Source organism: Aphelocoma coerulescens, assembly GCF_041296385.1.
Source record: "Aphelocoma coerulescens isolate FSJ_1873_10779 chromosome Z unlocalized genomic scaffold, UR_Acoe_1.0 ChrZ_unloc_scaf_3, whole genome shotgun sequence".
Classification (NCBI taxonomy): Eukaryota; Metazoa; Chordata; class Aves; order Passeriformes; family Corvidae; genus Aphelocoma; species Aphelocoma coerulescens.
Window position 1 is genome coordinate 143,177 of NW_027184088.1, and position 27,678 is coordinate 170,854.

Sequence of the window (27,678 nt, forward strand, 5' to 3'; positions counted from 1 at the left end):
AGCAACAAGCCCTTTCAGAAAGAGAAATAATATCTGTAGATGGTTCTTCCAGATGTGTACAAAGAAAAAGAATGTCAGGGTATGCTTTAGTTGATGGGGGGACTATGCACACTGGAATATTTAGCACACAAGAAGAAAAAGGGGTTGATTCATGGGAGAAGGGTGAAAGATGAGAAAATCTTTCAGGAGGTCTAGTACTGTCAAGAGGCTTCTCAATTTAGGGTCCAGAAAGCCCTTGAGAAAATTAAAAGTCGGACCCCTAAAGCAAAAACTAATTTTTTTGGTAGACTCAGGAGCTGAACTAACCACCATTCAGTGAGTGCCAAGGGGATGTACAACGAGCAAAGATACCCCGACGGTGGTCAGAGCAAAAGGGGAATCCTTTAAGGTCCCGGTTATTAAAAATGTAGAGTTCGAATCTGAAACCAGGACATGCCTAGGGAATGTTTTGTTGATTGAAGAGGCAGACTACAATTTGTTAGGAAGAGATTTGATAGTGGTTTTGGAGGTAAGCTTGATTGTTCAGGAGTCACAGCTTGTGGTGAGCTTATACAAACTAACCATAGAAGATAAAGACAAGGTGAATCCAAAAGTCTCGTATACCAAAGGAGAGGCAGGCAGAATAGAAATGACACCCATTCGTATCGAGATTAAAAGGCCAGAAAATCTGATTAAGAGTTAAACAATATCCTCTTCCTACAGAAGGGAGAAAGGGACTAAAGCAAGTAATAGCTGGGGCGCTGTTCCCCACGGTCCCCTAATCCGTGCACTTTGCTGGGTGGCACCCCCGCTCAGATACCTGGTGTAGTGTGGTAGACTTGAGAGGTGCCTTTTGGACTTGCACTCTGGCAGAGGAGAGCTGGGATTGTTTCACTTTTCGGTGGGGGGATCCGGGAACCCGCTGGGGGCGGCAGCTCGGGTGAGCCTCCTTGCCTCAGGGGTTTGTGGACTCACCGAGCTCGTTTGGTCGGGCTCTTGAGCATTGCTCAGCCGGTTTTGTTCAGAGAGCCAGGCTGCCTCAGTGTGTGGATGGCTTGCTGGTGGCTGGACCATCAGAAAGAGATGTGAGAGAAGCCACCATAAAGTTGTTAAATTTCTTAGGAGACAAGGGGTTAAAAGTGTCCAAATCAAAACCCCAGTTCACTGAACCCGAGGTAGAATACCTGGGACATTGGCTAACGAAAAAAAAAGCGGGGGGAACTATTTTTACAGACTCCAAGTATGCATTTGGTGTGGTACACGCTTCTGGGGAAATTTGGGAAGAAAGAGAGTTAATTAACACCAGAGGGAGAGGATTAATCCATGGGGAAATAATAAAACAGATCCTGGAAGCTGTCAGGGAGCCAGAGGCGATTTCAATAGTGCATACAGGAATGCAGTTCCAGACCCGAGGAGCTGATAAAGAGGCGAAAACGAAACATTATTAAAGGTGAGTACCCCGGAGGTCGAGCAAAGTGAACCCAGAGAATATCCCCCCCCCACCATAACCTTCCAAAAAGGAGATTGAAGTCTATTTAAAATAAGGGAAAAAGTTAAAAAAAAAGGTAAGTAGAAGTTACCTGATGGGAGGGAGCTACTGTCAAAGGAATACAGTAGGAAAATTCTAAAAAGACTACATCAGCAAACTCACTGGGGGGCACAGGCTCTAGCAGAACAATTTTTAAAAAAAATTTTTTCGGATGTAAGAATTTATGAGTTAACCAAGCAGGAGGTACAAGGATGCATGACACGCCAAAAAGTAAACCAGGCTAAATCTCAACGAGCAGTGTTGGGAAGTTGCCCGGCAGCCCACCGGCCTTTTAAGAAAATTCAAATAAATTTTACAGAGTTGACTAAAGTGGGGAAGTATAAAAATCTGTTCTGTTAGTAGATAAATTAACACATTGGGTAGAGGCTTTCCCAACCCCTAGAGGGACAACCCAAACCTTATAAAAAAAATATTATTAGAAGAAATTATACCCCGATATAGCATGATAAATTATATAGACTCAGATCAGGGGACACATTTTACCTCAAAAATTATTAAGCAATTGGCTGAAGCTCTGAGAATTCAATGAGACTATCACACTCCTTAGCACCCCCAGAGTTCGAGTCAAGTTGAAAAAATGAATCAGACACTAAAAGCTCAATTATCTAAATTAATGCTAGAAACAAAAATGTCATGGGTAAAATGTCTCCCCTTAGCCTTGTTAAATATCCAAACTATGCCACATTCAGAGACAAGGCTGTCACCTTGTTATACAGGATGCCAGTAGGACACCTCGGGATAGAGGATGGACAAATACAACCATACCTATTAGAAATTAACAGAAATCTACAGAGATTGAGAAGGCATGGACTGACACAGCAATTCAGACAGCAGAGAGAGGCTGGACGCAGCTTCTCGAGTGAAGAAAACAGAACTTCAAGAAGAGACACCTGAGTGGAGGATCACTTCTACCCCAGGGGACTTAAGAGATAAAACAGCGCCGCCCAGCAATTGACTGGGAGGGACCAGATAAGTTGTACCGTAATTGCTTGTACATGTTACCCGTTTGTCTCTTTTGAGTGCGAATATCATCACAAGGTTCAGGTTGCCAAAGGGGCCATAGACCCAGAGACTTGTGTACAAAGTGTTTAGAAGAAGAACAAGACTTGACTAGCCGTGTTTTACAGCTTGCTACAAATTTGAGTATCATATAATTGGATTCTTTAAAGTCGTATCATCTCTACAAAAACGAAGTAAGGAGAAAATTGGACTCTTTGGCACAGATTCTGACTGTCGAGTGTCACAGGTTTTAAATAAAAGTACCCTGAGGGACTGACACAGTTAAACTCTCTTAAGTGGGGCGTGTACAAAAGGCAGTATGCAGCTCGATCTGGCCACAGGATCCCAGGACAATATTCCTGCTGCCGAGAAGATCGTTCACCTCGCCGCTGGTAGCAACCCAGTGGGCGTAGGCACAGGCAGAGGAATGCATCTGTGGGGATTCCTGATGCTTCTGAGCCTAGCCATATGCCAGACAGCTAACCTGCAGCCGGATAGCTGGTCCCTCACTGAGAGGGAAAACCTCACCGAGAGGTGTAAGCTGTGTCTGCCAGGCCTCTTAAAGGAACAGGGTACATATCAAGTCCCAGAGGTCTGGGAAATCAGAAAGAAAGGCAAGACCTGTCATATAAACGGCACTCGATTCCAAATAAATAAAACAAATGGGGTCATTTTGTGCTACCCCCAAGTTGCCAGCTCTACGCATGGGCAGTCAAGGGCACCTCCTATTAAAAGTAGACACCACCTTAATAGATATAAAAGGGAAATCACACAAAAACCTATTCCAACTTGCAACCAATGACTGTTGGGATAGGAGGAAAAACGAAACCCATTTTTGTGGCCTACTTTCAGGTTAACAATCTGTGCTATGATACCTCTACATTAAACATGTGTATTATGAATGGAAAAACCTACTAGGTGGGGCAAAATTTAAAATATCAAGGTAAACTGACCCTGAGCAACGAACCTGTTATATTAGACCTCCTTGAGGAAAATGATGACAGGGCATGCTTGCAATATGCTAACACCTTTTGCTTTTCTAAGAACAAAGATGGCATGGACCCAGAAAGCACTATGAAACAGGTCGCATTAGAGCTTAAGAGACAAAAGTCAGAAGTAAGAAAGAAAGAGAATAGAACAAGAGAGACTACTGACATTAAGCAAACAATACAACTTACTAGAAAAGCAGTATAATGATTGGGAATAGCCAACCCCTAACACTAACTTGTTCATAGACTTGATGCAAGAAATTGCTACTGAGTTAGGTTTATCCAACTGTTGGATATGTGGGGCGCTGAAATCAGCAGAAAAATGGCCTTGGAAGGGTGAAGGCTTAGCTCCAGAACAACTTCTAAAAAGAGAGAAATCAGTTCTCAAAGACTACACAGAGGCCTGAAGGTTGGATTCTAGACCAATGAGTAATAGGAATAATTTGCATCAGCCGGGAAGGAAATGAATATACTCAAGTTGTGGGATACACTCCGTCTATATCCACCCTAGCAATATATTCGAATAATAAAAGTAAAATCTGGCAACCACAACCCCCTGCAGGATATTGGAGTCAAGAAAGAAAAGCAAATTGTGATTGGAATTGGAATTGAACTCAACCTTTGCTGGTACAAGCAATCTGGAGCTAACCCTTACCAATCCTTAGAAGACTTAAAAGAATATTGGAGAGAACCAGAAAATACGAGAATAAAATGGAAAGCCCCTAATGGCATATACTGGATATGTGGCAAAAAGGCTTACAGCAAACTACCCAGGAAATGGAAAAGTTCATGCACTCTAGGTATAATTCGACCTTCTTTCTTTACACTCCCCAGATCAGAAAGTGGCCTGTTAAGAGCTCCCTTGTACGAAACCTTAAGCCGAAAGAAAAGGGGGATAAAGAAAACACTGCCTATAGCAGGTGGGAGTCAAAAATGGGGTGAAGAAGAATGGCCCGCAGAAAGAATAATCCAATATTATGGCCCAGCAACATGGGCACGGGATGGGAGCTGGGGGTATAGAACCCCTGTATATTTACTCAATCGGCTCATAAGGCTCCAAGCTGTAGTAGAAGTGGTTTCAAATCATACCTCAGATGCACTAGAACTGTCAGCTAAACAACATTCCCAGATGCGTGCCTTTGTATACCAAAACCGAATTGCATTAGACTGATAGCTGAGGAAGGGAGAGTCTGTGGCAAGTTCAATGAATCAGAATGCTGCATAGAGATTGACGACTATGGAGAGACCATCAGGGACCTCGCAGCTGAGATAAAAAGGTGGCACATGTTCCGGTCCAAAAATGGAATTCCATCTTACAAGCATCTTGGTGAGAACAATTATTTGATGGTACATGGTAGAAGAAAGCAGCATTCTTCATACTTTGTTCAGTGGCTGGGGTGATACTCATACCCTGCATGAGACCATGTTTTATTAGATTAATACACTCAGTAGTACAAGGTATGCAAATAGCTGCGATGCCCATGGACCTGGAACTAGCTGCTGGAGGATTAGGCAAAAACAATACAATCTCTAAAATCATGGAATTAAAAGAAGAAGCAGCAAATAGTAAAGCTGCCAAGGTTCTGATAAAGTTTGAAAAGCAGATTAAGGAGGAAAAGCTAGAGTTACAAGAAAAACTAAATAGCTATGACTAAAAAGAATTATTTTGTTTGAATTTTTATACCTTTATGTTTGTAGTAAGTATTTGATGCTAGTATTTCTATTTTTAAGTAACAAAAGGTAGCACAAATTAATGTTTTCATATAAAAAAGGGGGGGAATTGTTATAAATAAAGTATGTAATTCGTGCTATTATGTATAAAACTGGAATGTAATCAGACCCTACAGAGACCCAGTTTCAAAATCCTGGCTGAGAGAAAAATTTCAGAACACCAAAAGAGTTCTCTCACAATAAGTGAGGATTTCACCTAGGTGGGGTTGGATCTTATCACTGAGACATTTGCACCATGACGACTTGGTTACCACCTTCTGATATCTACATCTCATCTGAAAAGGAATAGGACATCCCGGGAACTAAAAATAACTGTTCCAGGAACCAGAGATGGTCCATCCATCACCAGAAATGGCCCACTCATCACCCAGGATGGACGATTCATCAGACCCAGGAAAGGCTTTGTGCAGCCCAACTCCGGGACAAGAAAACTTCATGAATACGAGAAGAACAGAATTAATTCAGACTCTACCCAAAAACTGTATAAGAAGGAACCAGCCGAAGCAGCAGTCGTGAACTTGGGAGGTCTGGTGTGATAGAGATCAGATCTGTGCCTGTTCACCCAGCTCTGACCCCGGGCTCGGAGCTGCTTTTCTCGGTCGCATAATAAATGTCATTTCTTTATAAATTTTGATTGGGCAATTCTGTTTATCTTAGCACTAAACCTGAGGTACAACTAGAGCTTTGCTTTCCTAACAGGATGTTATGATTGACATAGAAGAGAATTTATTATTAGAATGGCACGGGATTTCTGCAAGCAGAGTCAGTCTAGTACAGTCTGTAAGTAGCATGGTAGGGAATTTATAATACAATTTAACTTCTAATTTCTAATCACTTGGACCCTCTGCAGATCAGGTCAGATCCCAATCCATGGTTGCGGGGGCTGCCTGGGAAGGCATGGCAGGGCCTGGCAGCCAGGACCCACCCAGCCATCCCAGCCAGGTCAGCCCAGGGTATCAGACACCTCCCTGGGGACAACAAAGGCCAGCCTGGGACATGGGACCAGGGTGGAGCTGGCTTGGCCACCAGGTACTCTCACATCACACGACTTTGCACATGTACACCAAGGTACTAAGATGCCGATGATATGCCCAGACCTAAATCTGTGCCTCGCCTATATAAACCATGCCCAGGCAATATAAGGGCTAAGTAAAAGTTATTTCCTTTTTTTTTTTTTTTTTTTTTAATTAGGGAAGTGAAACTAAAAACCTCCTTTATTTTCTATGGTGTAACTTAGAAAATGCATACTTCTGATGTTGCTGTAGGGCAGACAGGGGAATTAGCTATTCTAATTGCTGCCACTGCTTAGGTATTCGGACTGGAGACTTTGACTCACCGACCATCAAAAGCAATGCCTGGTGGTATCAAAGGAGAGATTATCCTGTATTTCAGTAGGCTGCAGATGAAGACCATCTCTGTTTATTGATCTTCACGGTAACAAAATTTAAAGTAACAGACATCTAATGTCAGTTCAAATGAATGTTATTTAAATAACATCATTGTGTACAGCCAACTGCATCTGCTGCTAACAGAGCCATGGCTTAGCTAGGAAATTGCTAGTTAAATTCTCATCAACATCTTGTGTCTGAAGTCACTGTATTACCTCCTTCACATTACTTTGTTTAGATCCACTTCACATCACACACCTGTGATTTAAAGCTCCATCTAGAAATCTAAGTCTTGTGCGGCCTCTACCATGGAATTCTCAGCAAGTAGAGCTGTTTGAAAACTCTTAAAACAGTATATTCAAAAGAAAATAAGAAAATACTTTTTTTTCTTTTTTTGTGAGGCCAATTTTTCTGATTTTTCTCCTCCTGCTCCAAGAGTGATCTGCAAAACTGAGATGTTTTAGCTAGGATTGAAAATATTTTAGATAGAATATTAATTTCTAAATAGACTATTACTGCCTCTTTTGAGAAGCTTCCTACTCATTCTTCACCTTCATAAATGCTCAACCGCCTTGTAAAACTGTCCTAAAAAGTGCAACCTTGTCATGATGATGAATATAAATGAGAACAGGTTTGTCCCTTTTTCCAAAAATATCCTAAACTGCCCTCCTATTCAAACGGGTTGCTACTCCTGGATCTTACGTACGGATCCACAATTTGGATACAGAAAGTAAGAAGTTCATTTTCCTTCATCAATTTCTTCTATATAGGTGTAAATAAAGATACTGAATATTTTCACTATCATTTAAAGGTGTATCTCTGTTAACAAAATACTACTTTGATCGAAAAACGTGGGGGCACTTGTAAAGATAACTGGTCTTTTTGTAGACTGTAACCTTTTTCTGCAGGCCGCTGATGACTGCGATAGTTAAATGTGTTCTGTGCTCCAGAAAATTTCTGCAACATAGGTATTATTTTAGTCAAAAGATTTCAGTGAAACGGTATTCTAACAGGAAATTACATTCTGGATAAATAAATCTCCCTGGGAAGCACATCAGTTCCACGCAGTTCCAGTTTCAGCAGAGACAAGCACATGAATCACAGGTATGAAATCCTTCTGCCTTCAGTCTACCCCTCAGGCTCACAAGACATGGGATCCCTGCAGTTTTCATGCTGCCTTTGTAACATGTTCTAGACACAGGAAGATCTGTTAGCACAGGATCATTCCACTCTCCCTCCTGGCCTCTGTCATTTGCTCACCCTGCAAAGTACAGTTTCTCAATTTAGGAGTGAGGAGTAGTGGAGACAACTGTGGGAAGAACTGGGGTATAGTTGACCCTGTTGGGAATCATGCTCTTTCCAGCCTTCATTCTGGAGACATTGCTGAACTCTGTGCATGCCTTGAGCTGCACGGAAGGCTTGCAGTTTTCCCCTGGAAGTTCAACAGCCCAAGCTCTGGACTGCTGCAAGTGAGGACCTGAGAGAGCTTGTTTTACAAGGACAGAACTGATCGAAAGGCTTCTTCCTTGATGTCTCAAAAAGAAATAAAAATGGCAGCGAATAAGGGAAGTGGAAAGACAGATAAATAAGAAATGATCTGTCAGTAGATGATAGGAGAGGTTACGGAAATGGGGCGGAGGCAATCGCCCACATAGAGCCCACATCAGCAGCCAAAGTTCTGGGGAACTACCAGTGTATACAGTAGTGTGCAGTAAAGCAAGAGATGCCCATTTTCACTGCAGTTAATTTATTAAACAAGTACTGCTCCTTATAATTTGACATTAGTCTTACTTCCCTAACTGTGTGTAAATACATAACTTATTTGATGGGATCCCTAATAGTCACAGCAGCCAACAGCTATCTGGTTACAAATTTACTATGATGCTTAAAAACCCCACATACTGCAATACCTTTTACTTTTTGTAGTCAAGGAACTGAAAAGAGAAATCAATCTTGTGCTCTTTCATTAACCTGACCTTAAAGAATAGTATTAGCTCACCAGTAATCCTTGCATCATATTTCAAGAGCTAACAAGCCTTACAACACTTAAAATCTGTAAAATATCCCAAACAAACAAAACCCAAAAAGACAAACTCTTTTGCAGTCAAATCTGACACTAACACAGTATGTAATAGATAATATTGTTTCGTAAACTTCCTTTGCAGTTCTTTTTCTCTTCGATCTGACATCTTTTGTGGAATATAGGAGTGTTTGCGAGAGAGAAAACACCCTGCAAACTAAAAAGTCACCAAAACCTGCTACATAATAGAAGTGCCTCCAGGGAGGGTAAAATAAGAATGCCGAATTGTATTTAAACACGCAGATGTATTTTTGCATAAAACTGTGCTGCCTCTCAATTCTTCTTATAAAAAAATACATGGGCATTTAGCTATATGTTAAAAGAAGGAAATCATTCTTATTCCAGGAGTTATTTGTTTTGAGTAAACATTAGAAGCTATTTCTGAGGCCAATCACAAAAACTGAGTTTTTAAAGACTTACAGCTTGTTAATTCTAATAAGAAAATCCACAGCTAGTAATTTTTATTAAGAGAATACCTATAAAGAGTCTATATAAACCTCCATGTCTAAGAGCTTGGGCAAGCACAATTCTGTCTTTGCTCATGTTTTTTCATATGCTGAGTGCAGACTGCAGTTCAGTCTTTAGCAGGACTGCAGCAGGCAATGCATGGGTGACTACATTCTCCCATCTTTTCACCCTCTGATAGCGTCAGGGAGTCAAAAAAGCAGTGAGAGAAGCAAGGCATGTATGAAGAGCTTTGTTATGCAGGATGCACTCAGCCTTCACCCCACTCTTAGCCGTATAAATGAGAGCTAACCCAACAGACAGTTACCTCTGTGCCCTGCTGTATTTACAGGATTGCAAATTGAGAGCAGAATGGGGCTTGAGGAGTCATTTTTCAGGATCATGGGGGTTTCTTCTGTAGGAAGGCAAGATGATGCTGTTAAGAGGCGGAAACTGGTAACAGGTCTGGGTTCATAATTAAAGATTTCTGATGTGACTCTTTCAAATGAGTTATGAGCTCTCCTTTATTACCATTGATACCAAAGATGGGAAGAGGAATCCTCATCTTAGTCAGCTGTTTAATTTTCCGTAATAACTGTGATGTGCTCTGAGGTGACAGTCCTGAATGTCACAGGAGCAGCTATGAGGAGCTAGCATTATGTACTTTGGTTGAAGATGCATTGGCAGATACCTGAACTGAAAAACTGAAAAAAAATTTAAAATAACCTTATAATAGATCGATTGTTCAGCTCCAGTGCAACCTCTCAGTGCAGAATTATGCTGAATTGAGCCTTGTACAGAGCTTTGGTAGATGTCTCTTAAGAGCTATTTTTCAGCCAGCTACATCAGACAGTGGGTGTTGATTTTCTATTTATTTAATTCTCCAGTTCACAACTGAGGAGTACTTTGTTCTTCTTCAAAGTACTCTCCCTCTGACTTAATGACGTTTCTAAAGCAGCAGCCTTCAATACCGAGCCCTGTGTCATGCCTAAGAGGTTTGGGTTTCGTTTCTAGCTCATGTCCTCAGCGTGGAGTCAAAGGACAGCAGGAGAAGACGACCCAAAATCGAGGGCGAGTAGCACTGTGTACAGCGTGAGGAGGCTGAGGGCCGAGATAACCCTCGCCGCACCTACGTTTAATGCCATTCAATTCGATCACGTAATTTATGACCACACAGGGTAGCAGTGCCACTTTTTGGTCACGGGCCTCGGCACAGGGCAGGCTTCAACCCCGAACGGGGGGAAAGACCCGATTTCCTTCCGTTCGGGGGCGATTCCGGCTGTGGGTGACCCCACGCACGCCCGGCCCCGCCCTGCCGCCAGCGTCGCCCCCCGGGCCCGGGAGCAGCGCCCGCCGCTCCGTGCCGGTGTCGCGGCGCTGTCGGGGCCGTGTGGCGGCGCTGTCGGGGCCATGTCGCGACACAGGCGGGTGGCGCGGCGGCAGCCCGGCGGGGCCGCGGGGGGCTCGGCTGCCGCCGCCGCGGTGCGCGCCCGGGCCGAGGCCCTCAGGGAGGTCGGCGTGGACGAGGAGGTGGAGATGGCGGTGCAGCTCGCCCTGGAGCGGTTCCGGAGCGGGGACGAGGCGGGTGCGCGGCGCGGCCCGGCCCGGGGCGGCCCTGCGGGTGTCGGGAGGGCGCTGGCAGCGGGTCAGGGAGGGGATCCTGCTCCTCTGCCCGGCCCTAGTGAGGCACAGCTGGGGTGCTGTGTCCAGCTCTGGGCTCCTCAGCACAGAGACAGGGAGCTACTGGTCAGGGTCCAGCAAAGGCCACAGACGAGATGAGATGAGATGAGATGAGATGAGATGAGATGAGATGAGATGAGATGAGATGAGATGAGATGAGATGAGATGAGATGAGATGAGATGAGATGAGATGAGATGAGATGATGAGAGGTCTGGAACATTTCTTCTGTGAGGAGAGATGTGAGACGTGGGCCTGTTTAGCCTGGAGGAGACTGAGATGGCATCTCATGAATAAGTATCTCCAAGATGAGTCCCAGGAGTGTGGTGCCAGACTTTTTGGTGACAGGACAAGGAGCAGTGGCCATAAAGTAAAAGCCAAGAAGTTGCACCTCAAGATGAGGAAGACCTTTTTTCCGTGAGGGTGGCAGAGAACTGGAACAGCTGCCCAGGGAGGACGTGGAGTCTCCCCCTCTGGAGACATCCCAAACCCACCTGGGCGTGCTCCTGTGTCACCTGCTCCAGGTGACTCTGCCTTGGCAGGGGGTTGCTCTGGGTGATCTCCAGAGGTCCCTTCCAATCCTAACAATTCTTTGATTCTGTAAGACCAAGATAACACGTCAAGAATGCCTGTTGCATTGTTACTGGTTTTTTACTATTATTTATCATTCTAGAGATGGAATTTCCTTCTAGTTTCACGAGTACCGAAAGAGCGTTTGTTCACCGGCTCTGTCAGTCTCTTGGACTGGTGTCTAAAAGCAAAGGGTAAGTTGGGGTGCAATTTTCATTTTTTGGGTGCAGATGAATGGAATTTCCTGACTAATGATAACGTGGTTGATATTTCCAACATAGCCAACTCTGCTGCAAGGAATAGTATTAGAGAAAAAAGTGTAAAAGTAGGCATAGAAATAAGTATCTTTGTTTGTTTGGAAAACCTTGTGACATGCTTTTTGAGATGGCTTGCTTTTATACTTCATGGGTTTCACGTGTCCATAAAAGAGGCTGCTCACCATGATCTCTGCTTTTTTTTAAAGGTTTTGCATAGAACCTCATACCTTGACAGATAAAAGTTAACCTGGAGTAGGTCACTTATTCCTGAGATAGGTTTTCTTTTCCCCCCGACAGAAAAGGAGCAAATCGGTACCTGACTGTAAGGAAGAAGGATGTCTCCGAACCGACACATGCAGCCATGGCTTGCGACTTGGCTCTCCGTACGAAACACGCCGTTCGGAGCCTCATTCAGAGCTTTCCCGTCACAAACAAGGAGCGCACAGAACTCTTGCCAAGGACAGAGCGAGGAGGTGCGCGTGCTGTTGAATCTGGTATGTTCAGCGTGTCTTCTCATTTGGACTTGTCCGTCAACACTGCTTGAAAAAGCAGCGTACGACCCGAGTACAAAACAAACCCCTTTCTGTTCTGTCCCCTTGCCTGCCCTACCATGCACCTTTAAACAAACACATGGATTTTCCTTACTTTCAAGGTCTTTTATAACTGGTGTTGTGAGGAACTTGGGCAGTCGTATCACGCGCATTGCGATGTCTACCTTGTGCTGAGTTAATTTAGGATCTTTGAGCCAGTTCCAGCCAAATCTTTGTGGAAGCACATTTGTGAAATGTGGCTTCATACAAGTTCCATGAGGTGGGATTGAAGAGTCAGGTCTTACCGTGATGCCGTGTGAGAACACCCTTACGAAAGAATGAGGTTGGCTGTGCTGCTTACAGAAATTCACGTACTTGACAAAGCAAGAAGTTTAGTTTTTGTTTCTTGATCTCTACCAAATAGATGTGATCCTTAAGACGCTACTGTCCAGACTTCTTGATTTCTAGGATACGAAGGAGTTCACTGAAGACAAACGTCTGATAAAATGTTGGGGTTTTTTTGTTAGCAACGCTTTTATCTGGATTACTGCTTTAACAGCTGTGAGTGGAAGAGCTATACTGTGTTTCTGTGTGCAGAGGTGGCTGTAGTGAACAGAAAACACTTGTACCAATAGGCCTTGTTTAATTAAATATTTCTGGTGTGTGGTGTCTGTTCTTAAAGCGCTTCCTTTGCTGCTTTTTTCAGTTGTTTCAGTTGTTTAATAGGATTGTTTAATGAACAGAGGGCAGCTATAATAAAAGTACTGAAACACAATGTCTTAGAAATGTAAGAGGTAAGCTAATGAAGAGTCTAACATTTATCCTTCTCTGCTTTTCAAGCATGTATTTTTAGTTCTCCTAATCTCTTAGTCTGTGTTTGTCTTGGTACAACAGAGCTTGTAATTTAGCATGTGAATCTGTTAATCATGTTAAATATGTATAATTGAGTTTGCAGCAAGCTTTTCATTCTTGTGGAAAATAGTGATCAAGGAATTACAGAGTAGCATTTACGATGCTGGGTTTGAAGCAGCTCCCTCAGAAGATGTGCACGTTTTTTGGCTGCTCACGCACTGCTTGCTAACACACCACGCTGCTGTGTGGGTCCAGGACCCCTGGTACAGCGCGCTTGGATCGATAGGATTTGGGGCAAATGCATGGAATAGCTTAAAGGTTGAACTCTGTGAGCGTGTATTTCTAGGGAAACTGCAGATGGGAAACGTGCACGCAGATATGAAGGCCACCAAAGTACACCAGGCTGGTTTTCTCCAGTTTAGTTTCTCTTTCTCCTTTCGCTCTTTGTGGGCTTTCTTGGCGTAGAGCAATGCTCTGGGAGAGTCTGGTTGTGTTCAAAATACCTATGAAAGTAATAACTGTTCTGAAAAATGCCTATTTCAAGCACCATAACAGGACGTGTTGCTATGAGTCTGACTTCTGAATGTGTGCTGGGTTTGTCACTTTACCCACAGGGGTGCATAAAGAGTCAGGAAGGTAAATTGTTAAGTATAATTTTTGAGCAGTGTTTTAGTGACCTTCCTCTGTGTCTGTATAAGTAAATTCTTAATTTCTCTTCACAGAAAACAAAGAATTGAACAAGACAAGCGGTCGACTTAATGACGGTATCCCCCAGGTCCCAGTGAAAAGAGGGGAATCAGAGTTCGATTCCTTCAGGCAATCACTACCAGTCCTTGAAAAACAGGAAGAAATTGTCCAAACAATAAAGGACAATAAAATTGTTTTGATTATAGGAGAGACGGGATCGGGAAAAACTACTCAAGTATGTTTCCTCAATGAAATGAAAAGAGATAACAGTATTTATACTAAACTAATGCCAGTTTTGTAGCATTTGTGGTAAGGGATATTTCTATGCTATTTTAAGGCTTTTGTTTTCCTGTATGATTGAAAATCTTGTGTTCCAGTTCACTTTCTAGCTTTTGAAATACTAAGCCAGCAGATAGGTACTGAAAGCATAAATGGTTCCTCACGGTTTTCTGATAGATATAATTTTTTCATTAAAATATTACGAAATATTGAAGGGAAAGTAGCTGTGATGTTTGTATAACCCTTTTTCTTCTAAGGCTAGTTCTGTTCTTTTGTGTTGAAATGAGAGATTATCTACAGGGCTTTTTTTCCTATAGATCTCTCTGAAGCAGGAGAGAGAGACTTCAACTTTTTAAAAAAAAAACCCTCAACAGGTTATACTTAGAAATTTATTTTATGCTCATTCAGGTATATTTGCAGTGATAATCCTATTGAAAAATCTGTTGCAACGTGTAATACTGAGATGCAGTTAAATTGTTTCCCTGTGCTAAGAAAGCTGTGACTTTCTCAAAAAGTAAATTTGAACCACTTCTTTCCAGATCCCTCAGTTTATCCTTGATGACTGCTACAAGAATGGAGCTCCCTGTCGTGTGTTTTGCACTCAGCCGAGACGTTTAGCAGCTGTTGCTGTGGCTGAGAGGGTGGCAGCAGAAAGGAGAGAGAAGATTGGCCAGACAGTTGGTTACCAGCTCCGGTTGGAAAGCAGGTGCTAATGGTGCTTCTAAGTGTCAGTTGATCTTGTGCTGCTATCGTGAATCTTGTGTACCTTTAAACTGCAGTATATTTGGGATGCAGCCCCATAAATCATAGGTGGGGTATGTTATTGCAGGTAAGGAAGACTTAGGAGTGAAAAGGACAGCTTTCTTCCTGTATTTGGCAGTTTCATGTAGTAGCTTGTCATACTGAACTGAATTTCAGGTGCTTTCTATTGGTTTCTTCTAGAGAGTGTGTGCATGTAAATCCTTGTCTGATTTTCAGATCAAGTCTACACTTTCCTCTCTTTTTTTTTTTTCCCTCTCTACTTTTAACATGTGTGGATCCAAAAGTTCTGCAAGCTTTGAAGGTAGGTAGGAAGACCAGCATGCTGTAACAAACGTATAGAGTGTGAGTTGGTATGGGTCATAAAAGGGAGAACAACAAAATTGGAAAGTGACTGATGAAGCTGAGCATTATTTACCAGTCCAGTTTGGGTTAAGTTTCCTGTGCTTCAGCTTTTAAAACATGAAGTGACGTCAAAGTAGAGCTTTCAGTCACTTGATGAATTTGTCTGTGAAGCAGAGTGTGAATGGGTTGTGTGGGGTTTTTGCATCTTTGCACTGTGTAGCCAGTGACATTTCAGGGAAGGGGCGACGGCTGGGATATGAGTGACCAGAAGGTGGCAAAAGGTTGTGTTGCTTGAATGAACAGGGATAACGCACGGGTGGTGAAAACGAATGTGCTGGAACAACAAAGCCAAGACAAGAATTGGAATGTGCATGGGAAAGCTCACGAGGCTATTAAGGGATTAGAAGAGCTAGTGAAGATGTATCACAAATAAGCTGCATGATTAATGTCTGGAATACTGGATACTGTGCTGGCAGAAGAAGAGCAAAGTCAGATGAAAATGGAAGAAAATCCATCTTGAGAAGAATCAATGCATTTACTCCGGAGAAGCACTAAAAGGGAGAGATGACAGTATTTCCAGCTGTGCACAGAAAAGATCTGGAGTGGAGGTGTTTAGGGGTGCTTAGAATAAGAAAGAAGTCTAATTTTGTAGGTTTTCTTAATGGTCTTCCAGAAAGAGCTGTGGAGGAGAGTACAAAGGAACTTTTTGGTTCCTTTGGGATGGCAGCACCAGCGAAAGTAGTGACAATTGCTGTTTTTACTGGGGCAGCTAACTCTGCCCTGGGTGTAGAATAGTTACACTTCAGTATTTTGACTTCCTGAAAAACCAAAGGATCAGCTGATTGCTTTGTGATGTAGTCAGCTGTAGTGTATTAGGTTTGCATGACAGGGCTTTGGGAGCTGTGGGGCAGCTTTCTGTGAGAAGATGCCAGAAGCCTTCCCCGTGTGTGACAGAGACGGTGCCAGCCAGGACGGACCTGCCTCTGGCCAAGGCTGAGCCCATCTGTGGTGGTGGTAGTGCCTCTGGGACAGCAGGGAATGGGGGAGAAAATCCTGCACAACAGAGGCCGCAGTCCAAGGAGAGCAGCGAGCGCGTGTGAGAGGAGCAGTTCTGCAGATGGGAGGGTCAGTGCGGGAGGGGAGGAGGTGCTCCAGGTGCCAGAGCAGCCCGTGGTGCCGCCCGTGGTGAGGCAGCTGTGCTCCTGCAGCCCATGGAGGTGCATGGTGCAGCGGGGATCCCCCTGCAGCCCGTGCAGGACTCCGTGTTGCAGCAGGTGGGTGCTTGAAAGAGGCTGTGATCCTCTGGGAAGCCTGTGTTGGAGCAGGCTCCTGGCAGGACCTGTGGCCCTGTGGAGAGAGCCCCCAGTTTACTGTCAGGATTGTGACCCTATGGGGGTCCCACGCTGGAGCAGGCTGTTCCTGAGGGACTGCACCCCGTGGAAAGGGACCTGTGCTGGAGCAGGTCCCTTTTATGAAGACCTGCAGCCCATGGGAAGGACTCATGCTGGAGAAGCTCATGGAGGACTGTTGCCCATGGGAGAGACCCATGTTCTCCTTATCCTGGTCCTGACCCTGTGAGTCTTCCATTGTATTTCCTCTCCCCTGCCCAGCTCAGCAGAGGAGTGGCTTGCGTGGCACCTGGCATCCAGCCAGGCTCATCGCACCACGTGTAGGCAAATACAAGGGCTATATCCAAGCATACGCTGAGGAATTGGAACCTGGTTTTCCACATGGGATTTTCTAGTAGATTGAATGACATGGAGAATGACTGTTTCGCATGGTTCTGTTTAACTTTCTTACTTATTAAAATTTGAATCTGATGTTTTCAGTTAATCCATTCTTCAAAGTTAGGAGCGCAAGCAGTAAGAGTTGTTAGGGAATGTCTGGGAATAGGCATAGTTTGAAAACAAGTGGTATGCAGGAGTTCTTTGGTGAGAGAACTGTAATGCCTCTTCTGGTCAGCAGCTGCTTTAATTTTTGAGCCATGGAAAGCTGCTAAGCAGCCTTTAAGTGGTGCAAAGCCCCTGAGTGGTCTCTGTGCTCTGTTCCATAGGGTTTCTCCAAAGACACTGGTAACATTCTGCACTAATGACATGCTCCTTCGCACGCTGATGGCAGGAGACAGCACCCTCTCCACTGTGACACATGTGATTGTGGTGAGCATCCTGTGGTCTTTCCTGTGTTGCTTGTTAATTGGAAAACGAGGTCCTCGTTTGTTTTATTTAAATTTGCTGAGCGTTTTCGGTGGTTTTGTTTGCTAGAATCTGAATCGACTTTAAAGACTTTCTGAGTCCTTAGTGTAGCATGCATGTTTTGTGGGTTTTGGTGCTTGTCTGTGTGTTTGTTTGTGCTTTTCCCTGGAAAAACATCTTATTTTATGTTCATGCCAATAAGTAGGTGTGGAATCAGGAGGAGTTGAGGAGGACAGAAGTGTAAATTTTTCTGAAATTCCTCTGTCGGCAGAAAAGCCTTAGGGAGGCTTAGATGTGGTTCAATACGATTGTGTCAGAATTTCTGTTATCATGTATTTGTTTTAGCAATACCAGGTTTTCAGTCCATTTGTTTGCCCAGTGTTTCCAAGATAATGTGCAGTCTAATTGCTAGCAAATTGTTCAGGAGCGTTCATTTAGGATTGTGTTAATATTCCTATTGTGGACTTCCGTAAGTAAGGGGGACCAGAATGTTTATGGCAAGATTTAAGTATTCCACTACTGAAGACAAAAAAGTCACGGTAAGTTTAGGTGCCTACCTGTTTATCAGAGTTAAAAAAGCATGAGAATGGTCTATTAATTCTTGATGTCAGCCTACAAACCTTGTATTTGAGTCCTTGTTTCATTCATTCATAATACAAAACAAAACAGAAGAATGACAAAGATGATTAAGCAGTTATGTCCTCAGTTTATAGGCTTTGTGTATGACTTGTCTAAGCAATGTCTTTTTTTCTGATTATGTGGTGTCATACATTTCTTTAAGTGCTCCTCATCAGTTGTGAAGTGAGAATTTATTAAAATAAGATTTGTAGGATTTGTGGTTTGTGACCTTTTCTTGAAATTTGGCTTCCAGTACAAAATGAGAGAGGTTTCAGACATTTACTTTGGCCTCTGACGTTAAGGTGTGCGTGGCTTGTGCATTGCAGTGCGCTCTGCTCTGATAAAAACTTTTTGAAACTTTTTTTTTTGCTTATGGATAGTTTAAAAAAAATCCCTTCCCTTAAGCTAGATTTACACATTTTAAGGCCTCTGTAATGTAGCACGAAATCATGTATTTTATTTAAAAAAAAAAAAAGGTTTGTATTTGTCAGAAGTTATGATCTTGAATCTGTGATGTTTGTTTATCTCTTGTTTTTTTTTCCTTTTATTACAGGATGAAGTACATGAGAGGGATAGGTTCAGCGACTTCTTGCTAATAAAACTGAGAGATGTGCTGCAAAACCAGAATAATTTAAAACTAATTCTTTCTAGTGCTGCTCTAGATGCAAATCTTTTTATTAGGTATTTTGGAAGCTGCCCAGTAATACACAGTAAGTACTTCTCTTAACTCTTAAATCTCAGTATACCTGCCCCCGACTCACAGATTTTAGTGAACTGTAGCAAACTACTCTGAGTAAAGGCACATGGTGAATACACTGAGAATTACAGCAGTGCCTGTTCTTTGGGTATTCAGGCCTCTTGTTTCTTAACTCTTTGCGCCTACTTCAGAGGGAAGTGTTTTTATCGCTGGGAGTTCTGTAAATGCAGGAATGTCCTGGCCCTCTCCACGTTTAATTCAAGTAGGGAAGGGTTATTGAAATGCTGTCTCCATGCTGGTACAGGACTTAGGAGCTACATTAGTGTGATGCATATTAATACATTGCAGCAGATTCTAATTCTTCAGATCTCATAAAGGTTGTTACTGGTTACTGGATAAATTGCAGATAACTGTACCTGTTCAGTTGAGAAATAGAGGAGGCCTAGGCAGGTTTGGTTTCATGCTTCAATCCCATGATTCTTTGTTTGAAAGGAAATTAGTAGCCGTTCCTCTGGGTAAATACTCAGAAAAGACATCCAGTTTCTGTTAGTTTATGGTCAGACTCGGTTACCTGCAGTTAAGATGACTTTCAGATGCAAAGAAAAGTTCCCATTATTGCTGCTTTAGTTTCATTTGACTGATCTTTAGGAGAGGCAAATACAGAATGTGTGGGAGATGGGGGGTTTGTGTGGGCTTGTTTTGTTTTTCCCACCCTCCTGGCTCACGGGTTTTCTGCACGGGTGACCTCCTCTGGCAGCTTGCAGTCCTCTTCCTTTTTCAACAATGATGTCCAAGTTTATTGTGTTTTGAACAGTAGCTTTTAAGAGAAATGCTTTATTTGCCAATCAGGTAGAGTCTCTGCATGTCAGCCGTTTTTTTTAAAAATCTCAACAGTTCTAGGAAATGGGTGGAATCAGTTACTGGTTTGTTTTAGCAAATGTTTGTGAGGAGGAAACCTCATTGGTTTTTTTACAGATAGAAGTGTTTCTTTCTAGTTCCCAGTTCTGAACTTCTGCCTAGTAAAATAAGGCTTGCAACGTGTTTGAGACAGGAATCTGGAAATTACACGTGATTTCATGGTCTCTGAATTTTTTTTTGCAAGGGAGAGCCTCAGTTGTGATTGTTGTGTGGCTTTCCAGTTTACTCTTCTCGCAGCTCCCTGTTCTTTTAGATGAGTATATTTGTTTTGGAAATTCTGATGAGAGTCGCTCCAGTTTACCACAGTGGTTATGCTGGTTGTGTAGCAGGCCAGTAGCAATTGGAAAGATGTTTTATTCCTTTTTTGTTTTTGAGAATGTAAGAATTAAAAGAAGCGGCTTTAGACTTCTGTCTGTTAACGTAATGAAAAAGGTTTGCTTCTCCTTCAGCAATATGGCTGACAAAATCCTGACCACAGAAACCAACATTTTGTAGTTGTGGATTGCTGTAGTACACAGAGTTCGTGATGGGTGGTGGAAGACTTCCTCTATGACAGCTTCTCAAAGTATGTGAACTGTAGATGGTTCTTTCTGAAGGAAAATCCTAAGTGATCTAAAGTCATCTTAAGGGACCAGAAATCAAAATGTCGAGACTTGAATTCTTCATGCGAAAAGCATCCTTTAATGTTCACAGATAAGGTCTAGAAAAGAGTCATGTAGAAAAAGAAGTAAGGATAAATTATTAGGAGGTAAAGACCACTGGGATGTCTCATCTGTCCAGAAGTATTCAGTAAAGAAAGCCCAGCTTTGCTGAATCAGTTGAGGACGCTGAGAGAAGTCTATCTCCTCACATCCTTCTCATGAAAGAAAGTAGTTCAACACAAAGATGTACTGTCTCCTTGTGGAGTCCTGCACAAAGCTGTATTAATTGCTTGTTAAATAATTGTGCTTTTACTCCAGGTGGCAGGCTTACGTGGTGAGTTCTTGTTTGTAACCCTAAACAAAAATGGCTGTTTTCTTCTTCTCATTTTAAAAAATTGCAGCTAACAACTCTGAATCTTACGAACATCTCTTGCTATAACAGCTGATATAATTGAAGAGGTTAATGAGAAACAAGATAGCATTTGACTTTGGAAATGTTTTGTTTTGTATAATTTTAAGAAAAATGAACTCCAGTGAAGATAATTTTTTAAAAAAAAGTAATGCTCTAAGTGAAGCTGGGGAATATCTCGTCTTTTATGGAATTTTTGTACTTTCAGTCCAAGGAAGACCTTTTGAAGTTAAAGAGATGTTTCTGGAGGACATTTTGCGAAGCACTGGGTATACAAACAAAGGGATGGTAAAGTACACAAAAGAGAAGCAGCAAGGTTGGTGACCTAGTTAATCGTAAGGGTTGGCAATGAGAAGCATTGCTTGGTTGAACAAGCCATTAACAGGATGATTTTCTGTTAAAGTTCCAAAGTCAGGAGATGAAATGAGACGTGATTAGATGACAGCAAGTGTCTTTAAGCTCTCGGCATTTGCATTATTGAAATGTAATGTTCATGGAAGTTCATGCAATTAAAGAAGAAAATTCACTTTGATTCAGTGGTTGCATTCTTTTTACTTTCAGTTGATAAATGTCTTATTTTTTCTAATTATTATGGTGTAGAATTACATATAATTGGGGGCTCTGCCCACATGAAAGCTATAGGAGCAGAGGATGCTCTGTCCTCTGTACCTTTGGGTGCAAATTCAAGTGCAGCTGTTAAAGGAGGCAGGATTTTGTACATCTTGCACAAAATGTACAAGTTGTTCCTATTAGTGGCATTTTTCACTGCATTCTTCAGACATGGATGTATTTTTTAATAAGTATTCACACTCTTGAACTAAGTATAATTGGTTTTCAGTTGATTAAGTAGCTATTACTCCAGCAGTTTTTCTGGCAACTGAAAGTAATGATCCTAATGATCATTTAAAGAAAATTTAAAAAACAGGCAAACCCCAAGCTATAACATACCGTCCTAACTGGATGTTTATGCCGGTGCTCAGCTCTGATCCCTGTGGATAGAAAAGTTCAGTTAAGACACTGGTGTCTTCTACTGTTTCTTCCACTTGCATACAAAAATAAGTTATTACGTGCAGGGGCTGTATCTCTTGTCTCCAGAATTCCACTTCTGGAGAAAGATCTGGGCTGAGATTGTGTAGAAGGTAATTCCTTAGGAAGCTCCTTTGGCTGCAGTAATTTGGAATAATGGAGGCTTAGGGGGTTAAACACCAAAATGGTGGGGTTTACCTTGTTCTCACAGCACTCGTTTGCAGTGGTGCCCTTTGGGTACCCTTAAACGCGTCATTTATGTTGGACTGCAGCAGCATTCTAGATTAAATAAAGCTGACTAGGTAAAACTTTGAGCTGCTGTAATTATTTTTTAATAGAAAACAATGGATAATAAAGATGACTCTAAAAATTTCTTGGGAAATACTTTGCATTCTAGAAGAGAAACAGAAAACCACTCTTGCTGAGTGGTGTTCAGCTCAAGAAAACACCAACAGACTGGCATGTCGGAGACAAAAATCAGTTCCAAGGGCAAATGAAGAGTACAGTCTGCTGGATGATGGTGGTGACGCAGTATTTAATCAACTGGTAAGTTTTTCCTTTTGTTGCAAGAGAAGTTTCTATTTGTGTTCCGTTACCAGCCGTTTAAAGTGTGTTATCTGGGGTGCTGTTGACTCTCCGGGTGTTAACGCCTTCTAAGGGTCGCTTTACTGGGACGAGCTGCTCTGGCTGACGTGGGCGTTTCGGTTACGCTGGTTGTACACAGCTTTTCCTCAGATCAAATGGCTCGACTGCCGTTGTGTGAGTACTTGCATAGGACACAGTCAGTGCTTTAACTGATGCCTGAGTGGTGGATTTCTGATTGCTGCTGGGAAAACTAACTGTTCACATTCTTTGTGGGTAATGGGGGAGAATAAAGACACCTCTTGGAAGAGATTCATCTTTCAGTATTGTTTTTTCTCATCAGGCTGAAAAAGATGTGAATTGCCTTGAACCGTGGATAGTAAAAGAAATGGATTCCTGTCTGTCTGACATCTGGTTGCATAAAGATATTGATTCCTTTGCTCAGGTGTTCCATCTAATTTTAACTGAAAATGTCAGTGGTAAGTTTTGTATGTTATTACATAACAAAAAAGCAACCACAAATTTATTTAAATTTCTATGGCTGCTTTCATCTTCAGATTCAAATGTTGTTACTTTTGCATTCTGATGCCTACTGAAAAAATGAATAGGGCTAGCAGAATTAATGAGTTGTTTAGTTCATTGTTGTTGTTTCGAAGTCTTGGCAGAAGCGTGCTTCTGAAACAATGTGGAATTCCCATGAACTGACTGCAGAGATGAGTGAGGAAACAAATTCTCTTTGGGCTGGGATTTGAACGCAATATTTGTAGAATATTTTGAAAAAAAAATAACATTTCTATTGGGTTTGCTGATTTTTTTTTACTTCTCAGTTGATTATAGGCACAGTGAGACCGGCGCGACTGCTCTGATGATTTCTTCAGGGAGAGGCTTTTTGAGTCAAGTAGAACAGCTGATCAGTATGGGAGCAAGTATCCACTGCAAATCATCCAATGGCTGGTAAAAAGCAAACAGAGAAACCAAAAGACAGATTTATTTGTCAATATAGGAGAGAGAAAGAAAATTGTATAACATCTGAATTAATTTGCTAACTTACCAGACTGCTGTAAGAACTATAGATTTTGGCAGCCTAAACCGTTTCTTAACTTCTGTTGAAGCACATTGTTTTCTGTAAATTCTACCTGGAATTCTTAATTACACGGTCTTGATTATGGGCTATAAGCTTGGTTTCAGTATGTCTTGTTTAAGACACTGGTTAGTGGAAAAACTGTAATCTGCTGAATTCCACCAGAATGTTTGGTGATTCTTATTTTCATGGAGTTACCTGCGTAAGAAGATCTTTGTGTTATGTTTCTAAATATGCTGTAGCATGTAAAAATATTTGTGAATCTGTAAAGACTCAAGTTTTGTGGTCATGAAGTGTGTCTTCATAGAAAAAGGAAGTACAGTAAGTAATTGTAGTATGGAAGGCTAAGAATTAGGATTCCAGGGCTCTGATATTTGGTACCAACACTTGAAAAACTTGGGAAGGAATGCAGTTTAAAGGTAAACCAGTGAACTGCATTGTGAGGAGGACAACTTCTGAAAGGCATGAAATAGTCCAGTATTTTCCCACATTTTGATGAAAAACGCCTGGGGTGTGACTTTTTGGGATGACTTAAAGGGTACTGCAAACAGGCAGGTCTGATCTCTGCACACTGGTGTGGGCTTCTTAAAGGAATGGCACACTGTTCCTCGTTCCACATTTCCTTGTGCGTGTTTGTGTTGTACTCCTGTGTAAAACTGACACTCTTGTGTGGTCAGGAGCGGAGTTACCTGAGAATCGGGTCGCTGTTAACACGTGTCCATGCACTTCAGAATGGGAAGTTGCAGATCCAGCAATAACAGCATTGCTAGCAATACAGAAATGGACACCAAAGTGTGGTGTCAGCTGTCTCCTCGCATGATGTGCTATTCATACTCGTCTTTTGAAGTGGAAAATCTGGTAAGAATACTTGTGCCACTCTTTCAGGACGGCTGTGGACTGGGCTAGGCGCTTCAGACAGACGGAGGTTGTTGATCTGTTGGAATCCTACAGGTAAGCTGTAACTGCTTTGCAGAAGGAGTTGTGGTGAAAGGAAATTTGAGGCTTGTGTTCTTTTAATCAGAACAGGTTTTAGCTTTTTGTGCCTTAAAATCTGGGCTAAATAGCAGTACCTTTTTTTTGAGAACAGGAATATTTCAAAAACAAAGAACAAAAGCATTTGTAGTCAGTGTCACGTTGTTTAGGTTAGCACAACTTGCTGATTCTATACTATGAACCATTTTGTCTTCACATGCTTATTTTGGAAACAAATCTGTCACGTGTTTTTATCTGTGTGTTGTTGATACACAATAGACATAGTAAAGAAACTTTTGTCGAAGTAACGTGTACACTAGGCCGTTCAAGAATGCTTCTTTGATGAACTTACAGCTATCAGAGTTGAGGTAGTGTTTTGTAAAGGTTACGTTATTATAATTTCTCTTAGTGTAGTTTCTGCTAGTGGGAAATTTTTGGAAAATATGTATCTTTTAAATATTTTTCCTTGAACTGATAAACGAGAAAGGTCTTCAGACTTTCATTCACTTACGGTTGTGTCTCAATGAAGTTTAAGAAAACGAAAGTTAACACTAAAAATTGAAGCTGCATGCTTTGTTGGGTTAACATTTAAGTCAGTGAGCAGTACTAGTGCTGTGATTCTCTTCTGTGACACTTAAAATTTAAAATTCAAGACCGGTGGTCACGTTGGTCTTGATCTAAGTTTGAGTTGATGGCTGAATGCAAACCTGAAGGGAACAGCCTTCTGCGTATTTTTTTATTACAGTGCTTCATTCGGATTTGGAAATCTGGATGAAAGTTCCCTGGTCCAAAAAAGTGGTAGTGACCTTAGTGCAGAGGACAGAGAGCTACTGACAGCTTATCATCACAGCTTTGATGATGAAAAAGTGGATCTGGATCTGATCATGCACTTACTCCACAGCATCTGTCATAGCTGTGATGCGGGTAGGTAAATACCCACGCTCCCAGTGAATTGTTGTGGATTCAGCTTCTGATGAATCCTGCTCTTTCTTCGGAAATCCCCAGGAGTTAAAACCTTCCGAGGGCTGGGCTACGTGGCGCTGACGTGTGTTTGAATTTTCTGTTTAACTCTGCAAACCCACTTCCTTTTTTAGGAGCCATTTTAATATTTCTTCCTGGATATGATGAGATAGTGAGCCTGAGGGACCGCATTCTTTTTGATGACAAGAGATTTGCTGATAATGCTCCCAGGTAAAACCTTTAGTTTCTGTGGCTTTCCATTGCTTCTTTAGAGGATCCTTAAAACGTGCTTTTTGTCTTGCATTAGATACCAAGTTTTCATGCTTCATTCGAGTGTGCAGACTTTGGATCAGAAAAAAGTGCTTGAAACTCCACCTTCTGGCGTCCGCAAAATTGCAAGTATCAGAGGACTTGGTCAGATGCGACAGTGATCTACTTTGCCTTTGCTTTTACAGTTACTACAGTTTTGTTGTTTGGTTGTTTTTTTCATTGCAGATTCTTTCTACGAATATTGCAGAAACCAGCGTAACAGTCAGTGATGTTGTATTTGTCATTGACTCAGGCAAGGTGAAAGAGGTACGGCTGCCTTACATTGTCTTTGGGAAGTGAACTTCCTGGTGCCATTCTAAAACACACGGTGCATAAATTTTGGAGAACTTTTCTTTTTAACTTAGCAGTAGGCTGAGAGCTAGTGCCTGTCAGGCAACAGACCTCACTGAGAAGTTTCAACATCCATTTGCTTTATGACAAACACTGTAAATAGCTAGCTGTCTAAAAGCCCTGTAAAAACTAACGTAGGTTGAGGTGTTGATGTATCTTTTTTTTTTTTTTTTTGTAATTTAGTATTTCTGTTTGATTTTTAAAACAAGTCCTCCGTTTAGACCACCACCTTCCTGAGTCTTGGAGGACACTGGGAGTTCCTTTTGTCCTACTATTGTATCAAGTCCAAAAAGTACCCATTAAGCTTTTAAGCACTTTTTTGGGTGTGTTGCATGCCTATTCCTAAGTTACTTGTTCAAGAAAAGTGAGATAACATAACGAGGCAGTTTAAGATCTCGTGTATGGCTTTGAAAATGGAGTTGGATTTCGTAGGAGATACAGACACCAAATTTCTGAAGTTCTTATAATACAATTTCTTTTGGTAATTTTACATCAAATCTAGGAAAATAAGGAGGTAATTTCCAAGTGAGATAAAGAGGAAAACTTTATTTGGTATAATAATGTATTTTTGCTTGCTTTGTGATATCTCAGAACGCAGACCTGACGTATCTTTCACTGACTTGCAATTACCTGTTGACTAGAAAAAGTTTCATTTCGAAAACTGTGTAGCACAAAGATACTGCAGAGGAGGTACCATCATAAATTCACCTGGAACTGAGAAGATACCTTTGTGCTAGAAGCTGCTGTATATATTACAATGTCATACTTTTTAGAGAACTTCTGTTAGTAATCTAAATAACTAGTAACTTTTATTTCATGTGCCCTATTCAGTCTTGGGCTTATGTTCCTTCCTTTGTTTTTACAGAAGTCTTTTGATGCACTGAGCCGTGTTACAGTGCTAAAAATGGGGTGGATTTCAAAAGCCAGTGCTATCCAGAGAAAAGGCAGGTAATAAATGCCTCATAATGGTTCTTATTTTGCAGATCTCCACCGTCCTGTGTGTTAAGAATGAAGCACACAACATAATAACTGTTTCTAGCCTAGTCCAGTGTCGTGCTGGACAATGGCCAGCACTCATTCTCTGCAGATGAGTAGGGGTCAGCATGTATTTCCTTGGAATCATTTCCCAAGAAATGATTGTAGAAAAGTGATGCTCAGGCATTTCCCAAAGGTCTAGGTTGTTTTCCCCCCCATTAGTTTGTTCTCCTTCCTCTTTCTCCCACGTAGCACCAGCAGTCACAGTTTTCACGCCTTGTCTTTGTCTGCCTATTTGACTTTCTCCAAACTATCCATGACTTAACAGGCCATGATCGTATTCTTCCCAACACTGTGGGTGAGGGCTTGGAAGTTTTGTAGCAACAAATGCCTGTTTCATCAATTCTGTTGGCATTAAGCTTCAAGTATTTGTGTGTGGATGTGAGAATTTGCTGTCTCTGTCCCTTCAGTCACAAGTTATTTAATCTTTATTCTACCTTTTACTCCAAGGGTTACTTCTGTTTGGGGGATGTGCAGGGAAGAAACGAAGTTTGCAGCTTAGATTCCTTACAGCGAAGGATGATTGAGATTTGGACTGGTCTTAGGTTAGCAAAAAACCCACAGACTTTACATAGATAAGCCTTGTTTTTGTTTCTCCAGATTTCTCAGTGTTGGGTTAAAATTACAATAGAAAATTTCCATGCCATCAAAAATAATCCACGCTTGGAAAACTCGCACCCCGTGTGTGACTTACCCTTAGCAACACCTTCTTCACAGAACTGCTTCTGCTTTTCCATTCTAAGTTTCTGTGTCTGTTTGTTGGCTTTTGGT

At 41.9% G+C, this 27,678-nt stretch overlaps 1 protein-coding gene across 2 annotated transcripts in view; it reads left to right on the forward strand.

Moving 5' to 3' along the window:
* The first annotated feature begins 10,544 nt into the window (after positions 1 to 10,544).
* Positions 10,545 to 27,678, forward strand: part of LOC138103989 (3'-5' RNA helicase YTHDC2-like) — a 30,504-nt gene continuing 13,370 nt past the window's right edge. The window contains exons 1-17 of one of the 2 annotated variants that reach the window (XM_069002672.1): positions 10,545 to 10,744; positions 11,511 to 11,601; positions 11,962 to 12,158; positions 13,769 to 13,968; positions 14,552 to 14,718; positions 17,170 to 17,272; positions 18,480 to 18,636; positions 20,800 to 20,907; positions 22,015 to 22,163; positions 22,543 to 22,678; positions 23,027 to 23,153; positions 24,166 to 24,231; positions 24,998 to 25,176; positions 25,347 to 25,443; positions 25,520 to 25,607; positions 25,708 to 25,788; positions 26,738 to 26,820. In XM_069002672.1, the coding sequence (XP_068858773.1) occupies positions 10,570 to 10,744; positions 11,511 to 11,601; positions 11,962 to 12,158; positions 13,769 to 13,968; positions 14,552 to 14,718; positions 17,170 to 17,272; positions 18,480 to 18,636; positions 20,800 to 20,907; positions 22,015 to 22,163; positions 22,543 to 22,678; positions 23,027 to 23,153; positions 24,166 to 24,231; positions 24,998 to 25,176; positions 25,347 to 25,443; positions 25,520 to 25,607; positions 25,708 to 25,788; positions 26,738 to 26,820 (2,204 nt within the window). In that variant the 5' untranslated portion in view covers positions 10,545 to 10,569. The other variant, XM_069002673.1, reaches the window with a different exon arrangement.